The 20,725-nt window shown below is 45.2% G+C and overlaps 1 protein-coding gene across 1 annotated transcript in view; it reads right to left on the bottom strand.

Annotated features, from left to right (window-relative positions):
* AKAP12 (A-kinase anchoring protein 12) overlaps nt 1–10,171 on the bottom strand; it is a 30,382-nt gene extending 20,211 nt beyond the window's left edge. Inside the window, exons 1-2 of the mRNA XM_066315480.1 lie at nt 10,019–10,171; nt 559–745 (exon numbers count right to left, since the gene is read on the bottom strand). Of these exons, the coding sequence (XP_066171577.1) occupies nt 559–745; nt 10,019–10,156 (325 nt within the window). The 5' untranslated portion in view covers nt 10,157–10,171. The remainder of the gene's footprint in view (nt 1–558; nt 746–10,018) is intronic.
* Nucleotides 10,172–20,725: the final 10,554 nt, after the last annotated feature.

Here is a 20,725-nt window from a genome sequence, read left to right as displayed (position 1 = left end):
CCCAAGACAGAACACACAGGGATGCCTATGATGAGAAAGGTTTTGTGGTCAAATGCAAATCCGATTAAAAGCTGTAGGAAAGGGAACTTTAATCAAAGTAAAACCAACGGATTAGCCCGTCCCTTCCTATAAGCAAAATCATTTATCATTAACATCACTAATGAATTAACATAAAAGGATTTCTGCCTTACAAAGGAAGGGACAGGCCTATGCAGGAACTAACAGGAGAAGTGGAAACTGAGCTGTTCCTAACAGCTGGATGGTCACGAGATGGGCAGCAGACAAGCAGAGGCACTCAGAGCTGAGAGTGGCAACAGGTGGGGATCTCCACCACTGACACCAACACCTTCAGTCCACAAGCCATCTGTCATCTGAACCCTCTCCTACAGAGGAAACACCTCCCACGAAACAATGTCCTAGAAGCACCTGAGCAACAACAGATCACTTGAGTAATACCTGTCCAGTAGCAGACAGCTAGTCAAGCCCCACTTCTACTTCTCATCCCATTTAGCACACAGGCCTCTATGCTATACCCACTAAACACATGTTCTTACTCACCATTTGTTTCAGCAGACTCTGTTTGCTCTCTGGGTGGTTCTTGGAGCGGTGAAGCCACCTCCGAGTGCTGCTCACCCAGTTCCTTAGATGCTGTAACAGCTCCCAGCTGCAGTGGCTCCTGTGATGAGGCATCATGCTTCACATTGTCTTCACTAACATCAGGTACTGGTAAACTTGCATTTAAAGCCTGCGTGGTCAAATATTGAGTGAAGGATGGTAGTAGGGAGAGACAAAGCAAGAAAAAGAAAATGTCAGTATTAGGCCAGACTCCTTTCCCAACCTGCACAGAATATTGTTCTTTTATTCTCATTTTGAATACATACATGCAAGCAATTTTAACTTTTATTTAATAAAAGTACTTCAGTGATGGAAAAAAACCAAAACATAATCTGTGACTACTTATCTTTCTGCTCTTCCACATTAAATATGTGGAAGAAGCAGGTCTTACAGACAGTGGCCTAGAACCTTGTGTAGAAATTGGTTTCTTCCATGAAGGAAAACTCCAGGATAAGGTGAATCTAGCTGATGGAAAGAAATTCTTCATTCCAAGTGTCTGGCACAACTGCTCAGATATATGAATGAATCCTCTCTACAATACAGCCTTTGGTATTGCTCCTCTACTGATGTGCTTATCTTATCACCATCAACAATATAACTACAAAGAAACGGAATTATTGAGGACAGAAAGCAGAATACACATGGATTTCCCATGAGGAAATGCAGTGAAATTGAGATTAAAACTAGAATTTTTGGACCTCTATTATTAGGCAGAAACTATTATTACAGGAGGAAGGAGCTTTGCAGTTCTTTGGGACTCTGCCTTATAGCATTTGAAATACTTTTTCTAGATTTGCTAATACGTGCGAAAAGAAGAATCTGTTTCTCAGCTTCCACACTTGATACATTTTAATTATTTTCTGAATTTGTATTGGCTTGCCCTGTAAGAAATATACTTTCACAAGCATATTTTTATTTTTAAAGTATGGAATGTGTTGAGGTCATTTTAAGATACTTAATTACCCTTTAATTTATTGATTACCCTATATTTAATGAACTAGCTCTCCAACTGATTCTATTACCTTCCAACAGAAGCCATTTTAACTAATTAATCATTATTCCTGAAGCGAAGGTTTGAAGTTCCTCTGGTGGAACAGCAAACCTTAATTATATATCATTGTCTTATGACTCATCTATACTCCCAAAATACTGCCATTGAAGCCCTGTTAATTAATCAAAGGTACCACAGATACATTACAGTGAAAGATGGGATCTAACAACTACACGCCCAAAGCACCAAACTGGGATCAGGAAGATGCCACATTCCTGACAATTCTCTTCCAAATCCCCCCGACATTAACCTTCTGAATGGGGAAATCTATTTATTTGTTTTTATTAGTAATTAGCCTGCTGCAACAGAATTTCAAGTCAACAGACAAATCAACAGACAGAGTGCCAGGAAAAAAGGCTTTCCTCTTAATCACCAGGCTCTTTTCACACACTGGGTGAGATCTGGGAGAAGCGCCGTACCCCACTTCCACAGGCAATGAAGTGTGTGCATTCAGGTTCCCAATTTTCGGTTCAGAAGCCCTTAATTAAGCCAAATTGTTTCCACCCGGCGTTGTTGTGCTCCTCAAAGCTGCCTTTCACAGCCACATAATCCACCTCACGAAAAAGGATCCCATTCTGCTCCACTGCCAATACCACAGATGGAATAATTTGGCTTCAGAGTTTTCACATGCTGAGACCAGATATTAAATAGAAGAAATACAGAATGGCTCAACATTCAGATTACATTCCCACTTCTCACATCATCCTGCCCATAAATCTAAAACGCAGGAACTCAGGAGGGATAAAGACACCACACTACCGAACAAAGGCACGTAAACCCTGGGAAGCTCCTCTGCAGTTGCATACAGCATTAGCTGAATGGCAGTAACTGATCAAAGACAAGCAAGAAAATCAGGCAGAGAAAACGACTACCTAATTCTGAAAGGGCTTTAAGATTCTTCAGTACAAAATTAGTAGAGAACCAATATCTATTTTTTTTAATAATACTAAGTTTTACTGATTCATTCCTGAAAGACAACTGCTAGTCCTGCAAACACAAGAAGAACCTTAACTTGACTGGTTCTCAGGGAACTTTGCTATCTGAAGAAAAAGCCAATGGATGACTATTTCAAGATGACACTCTAAGAATTAGCACCAACAATTCTTTCAAGTCACAAGAAAGGCAACAGCACTAATATCTTAGCATTCCTCATGTTATTCAAAGATTTTTTTGCCTTTCTTTCCTGCTCCCCTGGGCAGCACACCATTTTAAAGTTAGTCCCATGTATACACAGACACACATGTACACAGTTAACCATCTGCCTAATAAGCACCAATGGACTCTGAAAAGAACCAGAATACAGAGGTACTTGGTACCTCAATGCAGTACAACATGTCCCCTTTCTAAATTGAGCACAGACTGTTATGATAAAATACTAATAATGGTAGTACTTACTATTACCCCAGCTCTAAATTTATTCTACAGTTTTAGTGCATTCAGTAAAACAGCGACTTTAGATAATCCTAAAGGTACGTGGTTTTCAGACCAAAATTCAGAAGTCACTGGGTCTAGCAGATAACCCTTTGGATCTGTTAAATCTGCAATATTTTCCAGTATGAAAAACAGAATTAAATATAAAGCATCACTAAATATAAGACTATAAGCATTTTTTACAACTAGACAGTATAATTATAATTCCTGTTCACTAGTTGTGGAAGCAGGATCTGTCAGTCACAACTGAGTAGAAAATGTAAATACATGGAAAACCTCAGTATTTTCAAATCTGACCAGACCTGCAGTATAACTCTACCTTTTTACCCCAGTCTCTTGGGAAAGAGCTTGATGTGATTCTTGGCCTTGGAAAGGCAAACCTAGATTTTCAAATCAAGTATTCTGCTTTAAATAATTGAATAATCAAAACTAATAAAACAATTGTATTTTTTTCCAAATTAAAACATGTGCAAAGGAGAAGAAACCTTTGGGGAGTTTGTAAAGTGAAGAGATACATAACAGGATCATTATTAAAAAAAAAAAAAAAAAAAAAAAGAAAAAAGTTTTGTGTTGCTCTGGCTCTTTACGAGGGTCAGTGCAGTCTGTCCCACTGCATTAGTCCTCAAAAGAAACTAATTTCAGTTTTCCTTCACATTAACTGCTTCATTTCTCTGAAGGGATCTAAACTGCAGTTTAGTCCAATTATATCTAATTTGGTGAGGAGTGTTCTTAATTCCATTGAGAATACTTGTAAAGCTTGGACAAATACAACACCAGAGTTTAAAGAGATAGGTGAAAATAATTAAAAAGACAAAAACTAACAGTATTAGGAAATCTCTGTTCATCTTTATGCATTTATCTACAAGTAATGAGACATTACATTTGGCAGATTTACCAACATTTATCAGTTTTTTTGTGGCACACATCCATTACACTCCTTTGATTATTAATTTATGAATGTGCTGTCTCATAAACACAGCAGCAACCAAGGAGAACTGGTTATCCAGTTCACTGATCTTTCAGCGTCTTCATTCCCAAAACAAAGGGCCATTAGCAAAGCAACACTCCAGTTTCTGTCACGCCATTACGATATATCCTGCATGTATTTTTTTTAATATTTGCCTCACATTCACCACAAAGATGGAAGCAAAGGGCAGGCACCCAGCTAATGAGATAAAATGCAGAGGGCTTGTTGCCCACACCACTCTAACCAAGAGCAGCTTCTGCTCCACCTTGCATCCAGCAATGGGCCCGACAGTTAGACCCCATTAAACGCACACAATTGGAAACAGAGAAATTTAGATAACAAATTACATGAGATGCGATGAAGTGCAGGTCCCTGGCCTCACTGTGCATTAGCAGACTCTCCCGAGGGGTTCGCAGCACCCAGCCTCTTCCCCCACCAGCAATCATCACCATTCCCAACATTCCTTGTACCAGACCCAAACCATTCCAGGGATTCCTCACACCAGGCCCAAATGTACCAGAGTTAATTTTGCCTCATTCTGTTAATCCTGCTACACTGATTCTACATTAGATTACTAAAATAGCCAGATCCAGCTGTCTGAACAACTGAGCAAACTAACATAATGGTCTCTCGTATTTTTCCTGGAGTTTGATTTTGAAACTCTGGGAAGACTATTGGTGTGCTCAAGGGATCTGCTCTTAGCACATGCTGCTTTATTAAAAAGAACTTCAAACACTAACACTTGGGAAAAGAAAAAAATTGGATCATTCCAACTCTTTGTTCACAGCAGTTTGTCTTGTTTTGCTTTAACTAAACATCAGAGGTTTGTGGGAGACTGCAAGTTCCAGGTGAAGAAAACACAAGGCCCTTCCTCTGTAAGGCCCATAACAGTCCACTTAATTTCATTAGTTATTTCTGTCTCCTGCAGACAATGCCAAGAACTTTCTTCTCCAAACCTTTCATCTCCCCATCTACTGTCTTCTCTCCCAATTCTCAGCCTGACTTCACTGTGACACCTCCTTAGGGATGACTACGCTCGAAATCCAAATGGATAAAACAGAACACCCAAAACACCAAAAGGTTTCTGCACCCAATTCATCTCTGTGATCTCTTTTTGCAACCTGTGAAAGAAGCACGACTCCCAATCTGTTATTCTGAAGCCTGACCAAACTGAGCTCCGTCTCAGGTCCCGTATCTTTCAGCTCTTTCGGACAGCACCTTATGGAAGCACTTCCCAGGTACAGCTCACCCAGGCTCTAAGGACCAGTCGGAACACAAAGCCGAGCACAAAGCAGGTTCCTCTCCTCTCAGCAACCCCACCCAGGCTCGCATTTCCAACCTGGAGGACTTTCAAAGTCCCGACGCTCCTCTTTGCATCTCTTTAGCCTCTGCCACATCAAACGCAAGCTAATTGCCTGGGCTTTCAAAGTGCCCGGCCACTCCCTCTACCACCTCCCTCTTATCTGCTATATGATTAGGGGGTTATTTCACGCTTTTGGTGCCGCTAGGACACCAATTTCCATTGTGCATTTTTTCAATTACACACATTCATATGCTTTCACCTCAGCCACTCCACAGGCATGGTCAGCCCTCCAAACTTCACCGCTGAATTGTACCAGTCTTCCTCCCCAGCTGGAAGTGTATAATGGGAATCAGACCCTGCTGAACCAGGGGAACCCTACAGCCTCAGAGCAAATGTCTCAAACTGGGGCTCCCAGAGACACAGTCTAGGGACTTTCCTTGACTAAGTTTAGTTTCACCATTGCTAACGTAGTGTTTTCAGACTGACTCAACTGCCTCGCCAGAACGCAGTTGTTTAAACAGCAGATGTAAGTCTGTCCCAGCTGTTATTTGTCAGGCACTCGGACAATAAGACACTCTGACATCTCAGCTGGTAACTTCTTTAGAGGAGACAGTTCCAAATATTTACTGTCTAGCACACACTTGCTCTCATTACAACACAGGTAGCATAATCAAGTTAATACTCAGAAATGGAAACCATCCCGAAAACACTGAATGACTTGCTGCTCAACTGGGGACACTCGTATGCCAGAAAGCCAGGAATCCACCACACCAGTTTTCAAGCCATCAATCCCCATTAATACATGAACTGAGACAAACCTAGATTTTGGTGCAAGAATAGCATGCCTGTATTTTTCCAAAATCTCTGTCTAGAAGTTTCCCTACACTGTTTCATGTAGCTGCTCCAACAAAGTTTGGCTCCTTCCACAGGGCCACAAAAAGAAACCTGCATTAAAGCTGGCACCTCAAACTTCTAAATAAAATAAAAGTGGCGTATGTGTCATTGCCACTGTTAACTGCAATGTTGGTAGGATGACACAGCTATCCTGGTGTTGCCCACATGGTTTGAAGTCACCTTCTGCCCCAGAAAAGGGCACCACACGGGCAGCTTTTTCCACCTCTCTGATGCTTAGCATCAAAATTGGAAGCTGGGTGACAGCCACATCACTACTATGAACAGAGAAGGTGCTCACAATATGGAGACACCCAAACCAATCCAGTCACATGCTGCCACCAACAGAAGTGTCAACAGAAGTGTCCTGTCCAACTCCAGACACGAGATCCTGCCTGCTCCCCCGTACCTGCAGCGTCTGCTCAGTCCCAGAAGACAACACATCTCGCTCAATCCACAGAGAATGACCTTGCCAAAGAACTGAACAGTTTTCCAAGGGCTTAGCTCTTTGAATGAGCTCACGCAGTGCCAGATGCAACAAAGGAGAAGCTTCACGTTCTCTGGGGAGGAGGCAGGAATACAAGAACCACCTCACCAACCATCTCGATGGCTTTTGTCAGTTCAGGACACCAAAGGTTTGTGTGGTCTTCTTCAAAACCAAAATTATCTTATTCCTACTTCTTTCACTACTGAAATTGGTAAATCCTTCTCAGGCCAAGCTCCAGGCCTCCGTGCTGCTCAGGACAGTCTGCCTGTGAGGTTTCAATGAGTTTTCACCAGCTCACTGCTACCAACGAAGCTTCTTTATTTCCCGTCCTGCCCTGCTGGAAATGCTTGCCTTGTCCAGGCTCTTGGTCTCACCTGCACAATGTAGGAGCCAAATGAACTCACAAGCAGATCAGGAAAATGGTCCAGCAAGAATAAATTTCAACTTCGGGAAAGAGTAGTGAGTTTAACCTGCTTACGAAAGGCAAGGCTAGGACACAACACAGCTAAGTGAGACTGCGTCATCTGAGGAAAAGCAGGGAAGAACAGGGCAGGGAGAAAAGAACATAGCTGCTCAAACAGCAAGGAGGTAACTCCATCACAAAAATCAGCCTTCTGTAGAACCACACCCTGCCCCCTTGGTTTCAACAGGACCTCAGGTGCCAACTCACACATCTGATTAATTCAGTTCAAGCGGCTGAACGGATTAGTACCACCAGGATTTCTCACACTTCCCTGCAGAGGTGGCTTCCCACAGTGGGATGGCTATGCACGAGAAGCAGCTCCTCCACTGCCAGAGTTTAAGCCTTGTTTGCTACAGTAAAGAAATCCACCAGTTACGAGTCCTAGTACTGTAGGAGGCTGGAAACTCTGGAGCTGCTTTATATGCAATTCACCAGAAATTTTTGAGAAGGGGTCAATAGCTGAGGTACTCACCACATGAGCCCACATTTAACCCACCACATTCACAAGCCAGCGTCCAAAGGTCCCTAAATATCCCGTGCTCTGCAGGCCAAGTGCTTTCCAAGGTCCCCCTGGGCTGTGGAAGTGAGCAGCACTGAAACATACACCCTCCTTTTCAGTAACCAAGACACCCAAAAACTGGTATCTGGCCAAATAGTCACATGTGACTAACAAAACAGCTTAATGACTACAAATTTCTTCCTTTCTAGAAGAAAAGGCGAAGAGGTTTTCATCTTGTAAAAAATGCAACTACATCATGAAAGAAATTTAATTAAATATTTCAAGTATTTCACATCACAAAAGAAAGCACAACTTCTCAGAGATTTTATAGCCTGTATAAGACTAGTTGCTTAGACAGTTTATTTGTAATTGCCCTGCCAAGGCTCACTCAAGCTGGATTCCACTGAAGTCAGTTTCCAAAGTTTTTCTTCTAAAAGGGTTGTAATAAGCATTTTAATTTGGAAAACACAAGAAAGAAGACCACCCTCCAGAAGAGTCCCATTGTATCTTCCACAAACAAATTAGCTATCTGACAGATTTCTCCAGGGGCATTGCAAGACCTGTAATTTTCAACTCCAAAGAGCTGGAAGGAATAATGATGAAAAACCGTGTCACAAATCTGCATGAATTTACTTTATTGAGACAAACAAAATGAGACACAAAAAGAGTGTGACTAAAACTTCATTAAAACTTTTTTTTTTTCATGCAATGTAACGGAAGGCAAAACCAGCTGTTTCAGGAGAACAGCAGTACTACAACATCTTATAGCAGCAAAATGGTAATAGAACTTCCCCAGTTTTAAACAGTTCTACTTGAATAATTGGGCAGAAATCCACTAGAAAACACTTTTCCTAAAGCTTAGAAGACGTAAAACACAGTATTAATAATAATAATCATCTGCACTTAAGAACTGTATTAGTGTGATTCTCTTTTTTTAGAGGGTCTTAGTTCCCCTAACTGGATAAACATGGCTATGAATATTACAGCCCTTCTTCAAAGTCCCCTTATCTTAAATTTTAAACAACCACAATAGCCAAATGCTTGTCCGATATAAACTCCCTCTTTTCTAAATGTCAGCATCTTGAATTCTAAAATTGCCCAACACAACTGCTAAATATTTTGTTAACCAACACCAATCCCCAACGCTTATTTGGTTAAAAAAAAATAAAATAAATCTTAGTTAATTTAAAGTTCATTCGCAATGTGGTTTTCAAATCTGTCAAAACACGCACAAGGAGGTCTAGTGGCAGCCAGGAACTATGGGAAATTCAACTTGAAAGTTAAATCTGAACCACAAGGTCAAAGAAACAAAGTCATAACTGGTTCTCAAGCTCTAGTACACCCACGCACCAGTCACAGAAACTTCGGAGTCTCCCTGCTCTGAGCACCCGAACTCTGAAGAGCCCAGAGAAGGGGATCTCGGTAGAACGTGGTATTATTTCTTCCCTCACAAGCTCCCCAAAGCCACGCTATGTAAACACTCAGATGCACATAACCTCCCTTTCAGTCCCAAAATCCCCTAAACGCGCCTATTCCAGTGGGATAAATGGGTTCATTCATAATCTATTTTTAAACACCAGACATGCTTTAAAAGAATTTCTTTCAATTCTTCAACGTCTTTATTTTAAATCACACATACCCAGAGCTCCTTCGCTCCCCACGGGCTGGGAGTCCGGGAGTCCCTCCCCCTTGCCCCCTATGCGGTACGACAGCGGGCCGCAGCGAAGCACGGCCCCGGCCCTGGCCGCCAACACCGCCGCCTCTTCCCCGCGGCGGCGGGCGGGGGGCGGCTCAGGTGAGCCCGGGCCCGGGGCAGCGGGACGGGGCGGGAAGGGGGGCACAGCGCGCCCGGCGCCCCGCCGAAGGCACCGCCGAGCCGCCCGCCCGGCCGCGCCTCCCACCTGCTCCCTCGGGAGGGGAGAGGATGGAGCGGGGGGGCTGCGGAGAGCCCCGAGAGCCGCGGCGATCCGGCCGCAGGACCGCAGTCAGGAGGCTCCTTAGCGCAGACCTCGCCGCGGCTGGGCGCGGCTCCTCTCGCCCCGGCCCCGGCCGCACACAAAAGCGACGGGGGCCCCGCGGCCGCCCTCGGCCCTCGGCCCCCGCCCCGCCGCTGCTGCCGCCGGCGGGAGTTTTATGACTGCGGCGCCGGCCGTGGCGCAGTCCCGGCCCCGCCGCGCCCCGGCTCCGTGCCCGGCCCGGGGGGTGCCCTGCCCTGCGGCAGGTGGCCGCGGCGGGAAAGTTTCCCCGGCACGGGGTGCGGCGGGAGCCGCCGCCCCTTGTCCCCCCCGCCTCCCCGCAGCCCCAGCCTTACCTTGGCGGGCTCCGCCGGTGGCTGGGGCTCCGCCGCGTCTTCTGCCGACAGCGGCTCCGGGGGGGTGCGGGGGGGCTCGGCGGCGGCCCCGTCCCCGTCCTGCGGGGCGGCCGGCTCGCTGGAGCTGCCCGCGCCCATGGCGCTGCCCCGCGGAGCCGCGGGCGGGGGCTGGAGGTGGGCGGCGGCGGCACAGCCGGGAATGAAGGAGCCCGGCTCTCCGCAAACTCCTTTAGGACGCGAGAGGGGGGAAACAAAAAAAAAAAAATAAAAAAAAAGAAAAAAAAAAAAAAAGAAAAAGAAAAAAAAAGGGGGGGGGGGGAGGGGGAAAAAAACCGAGAGCAGCGAGGAAAATCACCTCCTCCCCTGGTCCCCCCCGCCCGCCTGCCTCTTGCTCCATCACATGAGCAGATCCCCGGACACGCCTTGCAGCATCAAACCGGGCTGATAAGGAGCGGCCAAGGGGGGCAGCGCCCTGCCCGCCGCCGCCTCTCCCCGCCCCTCCCGGGCACCGCCGGGGCGGGGGCGCCGCCCGGCCCCCGGCCCTCCGCGGCGGCACCGCGGCGCTGACTCAGCGCTCCGGGCCCCTCGCCGCTCTCCCGGGGCCGGGACGGGCGCCCGCCCGCCCGCACCTTCGGGGGCTCCGGCCCGGGGGAGCAGCCGCCCGGCCGCGCTGCCCCTCGCTCCCCGCGGGGCTCCTGCCCCGGGCGCTGGCGTCCGCCGCCAGCCTGCAGTGCCGGGCGCCGCACCTCCGCCGTGCTGGGCCTGCCTGAGGGAAGGACGCCCGGGTTTCAGCTGATGCAGAAATGTAAGGTCCCATGTCTTAGGCAACTTTGAAGAACCAAAACAAAAATCAAAACCAAAATAATTCGAGCTGCCTTTTGGTTTTTTTTTGGTTTGTTGGTTGAGGTTTTTTTAATTGTTGTTCGGTATAGGTTCCCTAGTATTAATTCATGGCAGATCATGGCATAAGCAAGCAAAGCCAATGATAGGGTAGTTTCTCTCCTCGCCTAGAATACACAAAGCATCTTTCCCATACCACATGACCAGCATGTATGTACGCTCCTACCTGGTACTTTCAAAGATATCAGCCGTGAAATAGTGCACATATTAAATTAAACTAACAACAATGTGCCAGGCGGGTAGCAAAGAGATCCATTAACTGTTCTTCACATAAGTAAATTTTTTTTTCTAAACATATGCATGTACCTGTCCTCTACAGAGTTCATGGTTAAAATCAGGAATGGTCTGAAGAATTCATAGTACGTACACAATTTCCTTCAAAGCATTTAAACCAGTCCTCACCCACAAAAGCTCTGTTTCATTCAGAAAAAAAAAAAAACTCCTGTTCTGTTAAAATTCCATTCTACAAATGGCCTAATCTTCACATGCTGGTCAGTTTTTCCCTAAAAAAATCAACACACATCAAGTCAATGACTGAAAAAGCATTTTTATCATCTCCCCTTAGCTAACACAAGAACCTACTGGAATTGCTTGTGTTCAGCAGAACAAAACTGGTGTTGTGGATCACAGCTGGATTCAACATCTCCCCCTTTCTGCTTAGTCTTCTTCATTTTCAGAAGAGAGGAGATACAGGTCTGAGCTTTAAGTAGTGCCTGAATCCCTGTAGTAGAACTTACCCATAGCAACCCAGTACTTCTGGATCACCCATCAGCCAGCACCCACAACAGGGAACAAGAAGCCTGTTCCCAGCCTTTCCTGGCTGTCATCCTTTCGTGTCTGTGTCTTTGGTGGAGAAATCACCTCCATTCCCCACCAAATCTGCCTTTTTCCCTGCCTTCAGCTGCTCCTTTGCAGGTGCAGCTGAGAATGGAGGCCAGCCCAACTGCTGCAGGGCTATCTTGGGTTCCCCTTCAGCTGTGGACCCTGGGCACAGACACAGAGGATGGCTGGGCTTTGGAGAGGGGAGGGCCAGCCCTGTGGCTCAGTGGCACACATAGAGGTTGGGAACGGCTTGTGCCACAGGGAGATCAGGGTTTTGCCAGGGAGTTTCTCTGCAAAAGGGAAATGGGACGTAATTCAAGGTCTGTGCCACATCATTTCTCTTTTCACTGTTCATTGACCAGCTATCTAAACTTGCTCCTTAGTCCTTTTTGCTCGTGCCCGGCAGCACCGGCTCTGCGCCCAGCAGTCTCAGATGCTGCAAGTGCTGCAAATGAGAGAGACACCTCTCAATGCCCGTTCACCAGCCATTTTCTGGACACAAATTGCTTTCTTTTGTCTGGCATCTTTTTGGTTACATCTCTTCAGTGAAATAAAATGTGCTGGGGGTGGCTTTCTGATGATAAGGTCAAGCAGCTTGGTTTGTGTGTACACTCACACTTCTTCCCACTCTGGACCAACACGTTTCTGCAAACTTGTGATGCAGACATCATGAGCTGTTGTCTATCCCTGTATAATCCCTGATATGGGCACAGCTTCTGTCTCCTTTCCTCTTGCATTTATATATTTCCTTTTGTTTTCTTTTCTTTCCTGAAGTACCTTTAGGATAAAGAACTTTTAAGAGAGCTATCTGACATCTCCAGTCTTGTCCAGATGGTGGTCAGTTCCCAATTTGCTGTTCTTGATGGTCTGTACCCTGCCTGTGCAGAAGGAATCACGACGTATGACAGGTCTGACTCTGGCATTTGTCAGCCTGTGTTTCCCTGTCTTCTGCCTGTGCGCTGGGGTGGTTATTGTCCAGACCTTTACCGTGAATGCTGCTACTGCCTCTTGCTGTATCAAAGTGTTGTTCAGGTGCTATGTCTGTTTCTCTTGACAGCCTTTCCAGTGAAGTGCAGTCACATAAGCTTCTGCTGGTCCTCTTCCAAAGTCACCAAGTGTTGGCGCTGAGACGAGAATATTCGAGCTATTGACAGAAGTATGCATGCACACTTTTTAGGATGAATCCAAGGAATCAAGAAGGATAATAATTGAAGTTCTACTGGCACATTAACTAGGACTATTTGCAGTGAAACATCTTTGAGGAAACTCCTACTAAGAGGTGCAAGCACAGACCTTCTAAATGGCAAGACAATCTTTCAGCATTGCAGCTAGCACATGACTGTTTTAAAACTCCCCTGAAACCTGGATAACTTTCATAATGATATTTATAATGCAGAGTCTGTAGACAGGGCTTCATTTACTTACTTTACTTTTAAAATTGCTTATTTTCCAAAAGCATTTATGATTGATGTAACTGCTGTTGATGCTTTTGTCCAAAGAGATGAACCACATGTCTCAGTCAGTGAGCCTGTGTTAATGAAGTATTTTCCTGCTGTCTTCTGCCTCATCCATTATTTTCCCCATGCACTCCTTCCAGCCTTGATTCTGTTGGTCTCTGCAAGTGGCCACAAGCTTTGCTGCTGTTGGCCACTCTGGGTGATCCTGAGGAGCAGCAGGGTGGATGGGGAGTCAGCAGCAAGGTGGGGATGGGAGGACTAGTCCCCAGCATCCATGATGGGGGACAGGGCTGCCTGCCCAGCCGGCATGCCAGGGGCTCCCCCATATCCCATCCAGGCTGGCTGTTCGCAGGTTTGTGTGAGACAGTGGCTGGGAGCACTGGCAGCTGCCTGGAGCCCTGTTTACATGAGGGCTCTTGCTTCCTTTATCAGTGGCAGAGCTGCATTGGGATATTTTTGGCATAAAAGCTAAGTGGAAATGTATCGTGTAAGTGTTCTCAAAATGGGAAGCTCTCAAGAGCATACCTTAGATCTGGATAGAGAATATGGTGCTCTGACTTCACCTCAGCTGTATTTATGGCAATCTTCAGCTTTTTCACCTGCTCTCTTGTCCATTTATGATAGGAAATTCTAGGAGCTAATTCTAGGAGCAATGCCTAAGGAGCTAATATGTATCAGTCCAACAAAATGAATGTAAAAAGAAGAAAATTACAAAAAAAAGCTGTGTAAAAGTAGTTGTCTTGCAAGCAGCATTGATAATGCCACAGTAAGAAATAATGAAAAAGGAATAAATTTTGCTGGTAGAAGACTGTTTCTTTACTTCCCAGGAGCTCACATATCCCAGAAAAATCACAGTCATAGATAAAATGAGTAGAACCTTTACATCTAATACATTCACAGAGGTGATCTGTATCAGAAAAGACTTATTCGTGGATAAAGACACACATCTATGTGTTGTGCATAACAAAACTAAATTGGCTCCTCACAATGTGCAATTTAAAAATAATCTTAGTAGCAGAAATTGACTTCAGTCTTGAATTTGATGGTTATTTCACTAAAGACCATATATTTGTGTAGCAAATGTGTTATTTGCTACATGTCAAGCTGCATATTACTGCAGCACCCAGAGACCTTTGTTGGACATCCCAGAACTGTTTCAGGGGAGAGAGACTCAGCCTGTATTTTTCTCTAGTACCAGTATGTCTCTACTACCTCTCTCCTACTCTCTCTACTACCCAGCCTGTGGTTTCTCTGTAGCCTCCCTGTGGTTTCTCTCCTCACCAGTTCTTCACTTGTCCTGTCCTTCCCAGGAGGTGTTGGACAGATATATTAAGCTTCAGGAGTCTAACTGTTGTCACCTGCCCATGGACAGTTCTTCACAGGGGCATGGGACAGGGCAAGAGGTCCATCCCATTGGGAATTTGGCTGAAGAGATTCACAGCATGTCCTGGGAACAGCCAAATGATCCTGTCTGAAACGTGTAAGAGCTCTGATTATTGGACAGGCTCTGATCTGTCTGTATAAATATATTGGTATTTCCAGGAGGCAGTGTTTGGGTGTTCAAGCTGGAAGGTGACAGTGGATGCAAATTTTTTTCTTAAATGAGGAAGAAAAGTAAAATTTGGCTTTATAAAGAGGGGAAAAAATGTATTTTATATGAGTTCTCTTTTCTTAAGAAAAGAAGGAATAAGCTCAAAGGACTGTGTTTCATTATTCTCCTATAATGCCAAGTGGTCCACTTCCCAGCTAAGGAGGGGCTGTAGTTTAGTTTCATGTTATCAGTATAATAGTCGTGCAGTGTAATAGGGGAATAAATAATGTGGTGTGCAGGTGCCAGGGGACACCAGCTTAAAGGCAAGCTTAGTCACAGGGGCAAAGATGGAAGAATGTGACCTCCACTGCAGTATTTTATCTGCTGCGCAGATAAATGCAATTTGCCCAAGAAGACTTTCGGGCAGTGCTCTGAGGAAATTCCCCATCAAGGGAGGAATGCCCAGAGGAGAGATAAAGAGGCATAGAAGGTCCCCGTAATGCCATTACCCCATTGTCCCAGCAGCAGGTGAGTGAGGCTCTTTTGTCTTCAGGAGGAAACCCCTGTGGCTTGGGACTTAGCCCACTGACTGTTTAGAAATGCCTTGGCACTACTGATGTTATCAAGAATGTTCAGAGCCAGCAGGTGCTAAAACACCATCCTGAAAATTAAATTGGAATTTAATTGGCGTGGACTTAGAGAGTAATTTAGATTGGGGGCATCCTCCAGATGTTATCTAGTCCAATCTCTTGCTCAGAATAGAATGAGCTTCAGACTTCTTGAGGCTTTGTTCAAGTGAGTTCTTGTTCCTGCTCCCCTACTGCCCAGTGCCTGCCCTGCATGTGCACATCAGTAGGTAAAGAAAACACCTTCTGTCTGTCACCAGTGGCAATATGCTTCAGTCACTGCTGCTGAGAGATCCCCATCTCTCACAAGCTTGGCTGTCACCCTGAGATGCCCACCCTTTGCCTGCAGTCTCTGCCAAGCCTCTGTATCCCCATCTGCTCTCCCAAAGGCTTGGTGACAAGCAGGCTGTATCTCCCCAAGGGGAGACACCCACAGCTACCCCAAAAGGCACCAGCTCTGCCCACCTGGACAGACACATCCCCCTCAGGAGCCCTGCCCCATAAATGGGAACCAGGATGTGAAACTGCTCTATGCCCTCTCCAGATTACCTGCCCCACTCGTGTTTCTCATCATGTTTGACATTTCCAGTGTGAAACTGCATAAACCATGAAATCCTTTCTCCCTCCTTCTACCACAAGCAGAGTAAGTCCACCTGGGAGACCTTTATAGCTGCAGCTAGGAAATGGGAAAATGTTTAAAAAGAAACACAGACTGCTGAGATTGTGTCTTAGTACTATCACATTCTTTCTCTGGCCTGAGCAAGCACTGTCCTGCTCTGCTAGTACCACCCAGAATAATTTCCTTAGCCTGTTACCTCTTGATTTGTCTCTTTGCAGCTTACCTCTGGATCTCCACCAAGCATGATTTACTTATCTTTGGTACCTCTGGATCTCCACCAAGCATGATTTACTTATCTTTGGTTTTCCCATCTAAAGCCATCATATTTATAAGTTATCTTTCAGTACTGGCAGTGGTCATGACTACCCACCTCCTTCATTTGCTTTTGAGATTTTCAAACAGGAGCATCTGTGCTAAGCCCTGTGCTGCTCCTGATGCCTGGAGGCAACGTCCTTCAGAATCCTCATTAAATCATGCCTTTGACATGTCATCTATAGAAAATGGGACAGCAGATAGGTAGCAGTGTGCCTGACCTATGACTACTGAGCAACATTATTTTCTTATTTCCCTGTATCCCTTCATGAGCCCATCGCTATCTATGCAGACACATCAGGCTTCACCTGCAAGAGTCAGTCCTTTTCCCTTAACCCCTCGCCTGCATGGTGTCTGTCAGCCCAGGCTGGCAGGGGGTGTCCAGGCACAGAGCAGCCCAGTGTCCCTGTCAGAAGAGGGTGATCTGGTGATCCCCACCGTGTCCAGGGGTGCAGAGCCATTGAGCGATCTTCTGCTGGGCAATGCCTTCTCCCTCTCCTGGACTGGTGCATGCAGCCTCTGAATTAAAGCAAGCCACAAGATTACACAACTGTTTACACAACTCTGTAAAGGGATTGTAAATTTTCAGACGCGAGGAAAGTGCTTTTCTTCTGGCCAATATAATGCCAAATATAAGGGGGTCTGGTGTGGCTCAAAGAGCCTGTTTCTGAAGAATACAAACTGTAAATACCCTTTGGTAATTTATAATTTTTGGTGTGAGTAATCCATAGAAGTTCTGGTCTGATCACTTGACTGACAAAGTACAAAACAGCGCCTAAACTTTTACACAGAAGATTTTTACTTTCTGCCAACGTGATCAAAAATAAGCTCACTCCCAGAAAAATAACCAGAAGAAAGATAGCCAGAAAGATAACCATCATCATTCAGACTTCTAAATAATACCCAAACTGGGACTTGAGCTCAACGCATTTTTAGCCCCTTTGTTGTCAAGGCACATAGAAAAATCTTACAGATGCAGAAAGGATGCAAGAAGTATAGTAAGTACAGGTCATTTCTATAGTCCTGGTTTTGTCTAAGTTTGTAGAAGAAGGCACTAGCACACCTGACAGGCAGAAATCTTCAGCACTGGGGAGAACAAGTAAGAACCATCTTCAGACCCTCTGTGTGGGTCTGTGTCTTGGAAAATAAAAAGTAGAGGGCCTCTGGCATGAAGACAGGAGTCTTTCAGTAAGGCACCATGTACAGATGGCACAAAAAAGTAATTAAAAAAAAAAAAAAAGAAGTAATATTTAGATCACCTTTTCCGATTTTTACACATAAAAAGGTAAAATGCTTTTCTTGATGGGTCTCCACCTTTATGGATTTATAACAATATTAGCACAGATTCAGCCCAGCCAGTAAATGGTCTCTGCACCTCTGCTGTAACAGGAGGGACAGTGACCCAGCTGGTGTCATTTCTGGGGCTGGTCAGGCTGCCACTGCACTTGAAGTGATCCCTGATAAAATTTCAAGTGAAAGGAGGGAAAGACAGAAAGAAAGAAGGCAAGGAAGCATCCCCCACTTCAAATTCTTCAGGCTGACCTGTCAGCTTCTATGTTACTACATTTGGACTTGGATTTCTTGCCAAGGTCAGAGCAGATTAGAAGCTGCTTTCATATCTGACAGAAATACTACTCCCCGGTGAACAAGGGGGTGTAGCTCCAGCATCTCTAAGTGGAAAGAAAAGTTCAGTCTTCTCCAGCCGTCAGTATAGAGTGCACAGGGGCCTCCCAATATTAACTCTGGTCAGCACCAGCGGGTCACCTTCTCTCCGTAATCCCACATTCTCCCCCTCTCTGCTAGTATCTGAGCTGCAGACTCGAAAAGCAGGACTGAAAATACCATTAAAACAGTGAGACTTGAAGGATCATATGATCATCTCATGATCACCAGTATTTGTTTCTTTTTATGCTCTTTGTGGGAAATATATACTACCTTTTTTCCTAAATCACCCTTAAAACACAACAGCAGAATTATGTGCAGCCGGGCAAGAGTTTGATTTCAGGAGTGACCTCAGGACTCACATTTCCTCTTGCCTGAAGCTCAATTCACATTTGTAGGGAACTTGCTCAGTGGGAGACATGTTTTTCTTAAATGTTCAACAGCTGCATGGAAGCTAGGCAGCAGGAAAAACACAGGGGCAGGCAAAGGATAAAAATAATAATACTGCATTACCCCCTTGTCTTTTAAAACTTTGGTTCCCTCAAATAAAGTGTAATAAAATCTGGAAGTCCTGACGTGATGAGACCAAGGCACACTGGATGAGCGGCTTGCCAGAGGTCATAAAGGAGCCTGGACAAAGAACAACATGCATCGTTCAGCCATGTTTACAAAAATGTCTAGCTCCCCCAGAATTAGTAATTGGATGCCAGAATTCTAAAGGTTTTTTTCGTTACGGAACTAAAGAACACAGGGCTGAGAAAACACAATGTGAAAACAAAAGTGAGACAATTTTATAAAGTATTTAGAGAAGAGTGGCAAAGTAAGAGGGTTTGCTGAGGAAAATGTCTGGAGAAGATTTCAGTACCAGAAGAGGAAGGAGGCTGTGGCAGTCAGCAGGTGACCACAAATCACTTAAGATCAGTGTTAACTCGAGTTTTCCATTTGGCCACTTGGCTTCCCGTATGTCATTTGACATGTCACAGACTGAGCTTGCACCCCTTTTTTTCTCTGCCTCAATGATAGTTTAAAACAGTGAGAGCAGCCATTCAGAATAATTCAGAAGAAATATTTCCCTGGTTTACTTTCCCTGTGTGAGGTGCCTCACTTGGCCAGAAATCAATCTTTGTGCATCTCACAACCAGGAAGGAAGGGGAAACTAAAAAAGAGAAGATAAAGAGTAAGCAAGGAGAAAAAAGAAGCAAAGAAGTCAGGAGTGACAGAAATCAAAAGAGACACAGGGATGATGGTTATGGACTTGAAAGACAGTAAAGGTCAGGTAGGAAGAAGCAATGAAAATCAGTGAGACAGAGAGAGCAAGTAGGATGAGGGTAAAGGAAACAGTTTTTTCAAAAATACATGTTTGGTTGAAAACTGAATGCAAAACAGTCTTTAGAGTTTTAACCTAAGCTGATATGATATCAATAAACACTTCTGGGACAAAATCAGGAGTTATTATTGCCTCATCAGTGTGCCCGTAGCCCTTTGCTGGGTCGGTGGCTGACCCCTCTCTCAGCGCCTGCCCATGGTGGTGGTGGGGAGGGATGGAGATAATGCTGACGGAAATGAGTCCCTCTTTATCTGGCCTGGCTCTGGCTGCAAGACTAAACAAGCTGAAAATACTCCTTAAAGGTGATAGGTCTTCACAAAACACAATTAACAACTTCAAGATGCCCTTCCAGGAGCCAGCAAGACAATTCAGAGCATGCAGGGCTGGTTTATCCTAAAAGGAGTCGGTCTCTCAAAACACGTAGAACTCAAAAGCAGGCATGTCTGTCAGGCCATGGGGAGGAGCATCAGCTGTGTTCCTCTGGCCCCATGGGGGAGTGGGGCTGGCAAGAGCCAAGACTTTAAAGGGGACTTTGTCCTTTGAGTGGTTCATAAATAACTTCCATCTGATACTGCAGTGGCAATGACTTGGGGACCAGAGATGTCTCAGAGAAATACTTCTTCTGCATAGAAGTGCTGCATGTTCCAGGCATGGCAGCAGCCCTCTGAGGAAAGCCAGACCAGGCACCAGCATGGGTGTTAGCCTGTAGCTTGTTTCTCGATGAATTAGAAGTTGTAAAATCACCTCTGCAATTGTCACTGCTGGTTTGATTCTCATCCTGTGATGGTAGCATTAAAAAAAAAAAAAAAAAAAAAAAATCTTGCCAGCAAAATATGAACCCACTTGCAAAACTTAAAGGCACTCCTTTTTTATGATTCTCATGCTTTTTTTCAGACCTGTCCTCGGATTTAAGTGGCATCATGCAGAAGCTCAGTAAATCCATTTGGCCATTCTGTCCAACTGCTGCATTAAGAGTATGAGCAGTTAACATGGATGCTACATGATTGCAAAACTCCAGTGGACTTTACCAAAGTTTACTCTCTAAAGCAATCAGTCCTGAACTGAATTCCTTCCCAGAAAAGCTGAGTGTGGGACTGGAGCATTCCCAGAGGACTCTCAGCTGCGTTAGAGACATGGTCTGTGCCTGGCAGATGTTTCTTAGCACGAGCTCTTCACAAATGGGTGCACACATGACATAGAAGCCCATCAGTGGGGCAGTGGGTCTCCTCAAGTCCATTCCCTGTGAGAGCGGAGCTGTTTCTGTCACCTGGGAAGGACCCCTCTCCACCAGTGCCAGCACAGGGTCAAGTTGTCCTTCTAGCTGGAGGCTGGAAATTTAGTGCCTCTTTTATTCATTAGCAGTCTCTTCTCGGTGCTAAGATTGCCCAACCTATATTGAAATAAGTTATTATTAAAACTTATAATTACTCTTCTCAAGTCTGAAGTGCTGG

The sequence above is a fragment of the Sylvia atricapilla genome, chromosome 3, assembly GCF_009819655.1.
Source record: "Sylvia atricapilla isolate bSylAtr1 chromosome 3, bSylAtr1.pri, whole genome shotgun sequence".
Classification (NCBI taxonomy): domain Eukaryota; kingdom Metazoa; phylum Chordata; class Aves; order Passeriformes; family Sylviidae; genus Sylvia; species Sylvia atricapilla.
This window is presented reverse-complemented; position numbering and strand designations above follow the sequence as displayed.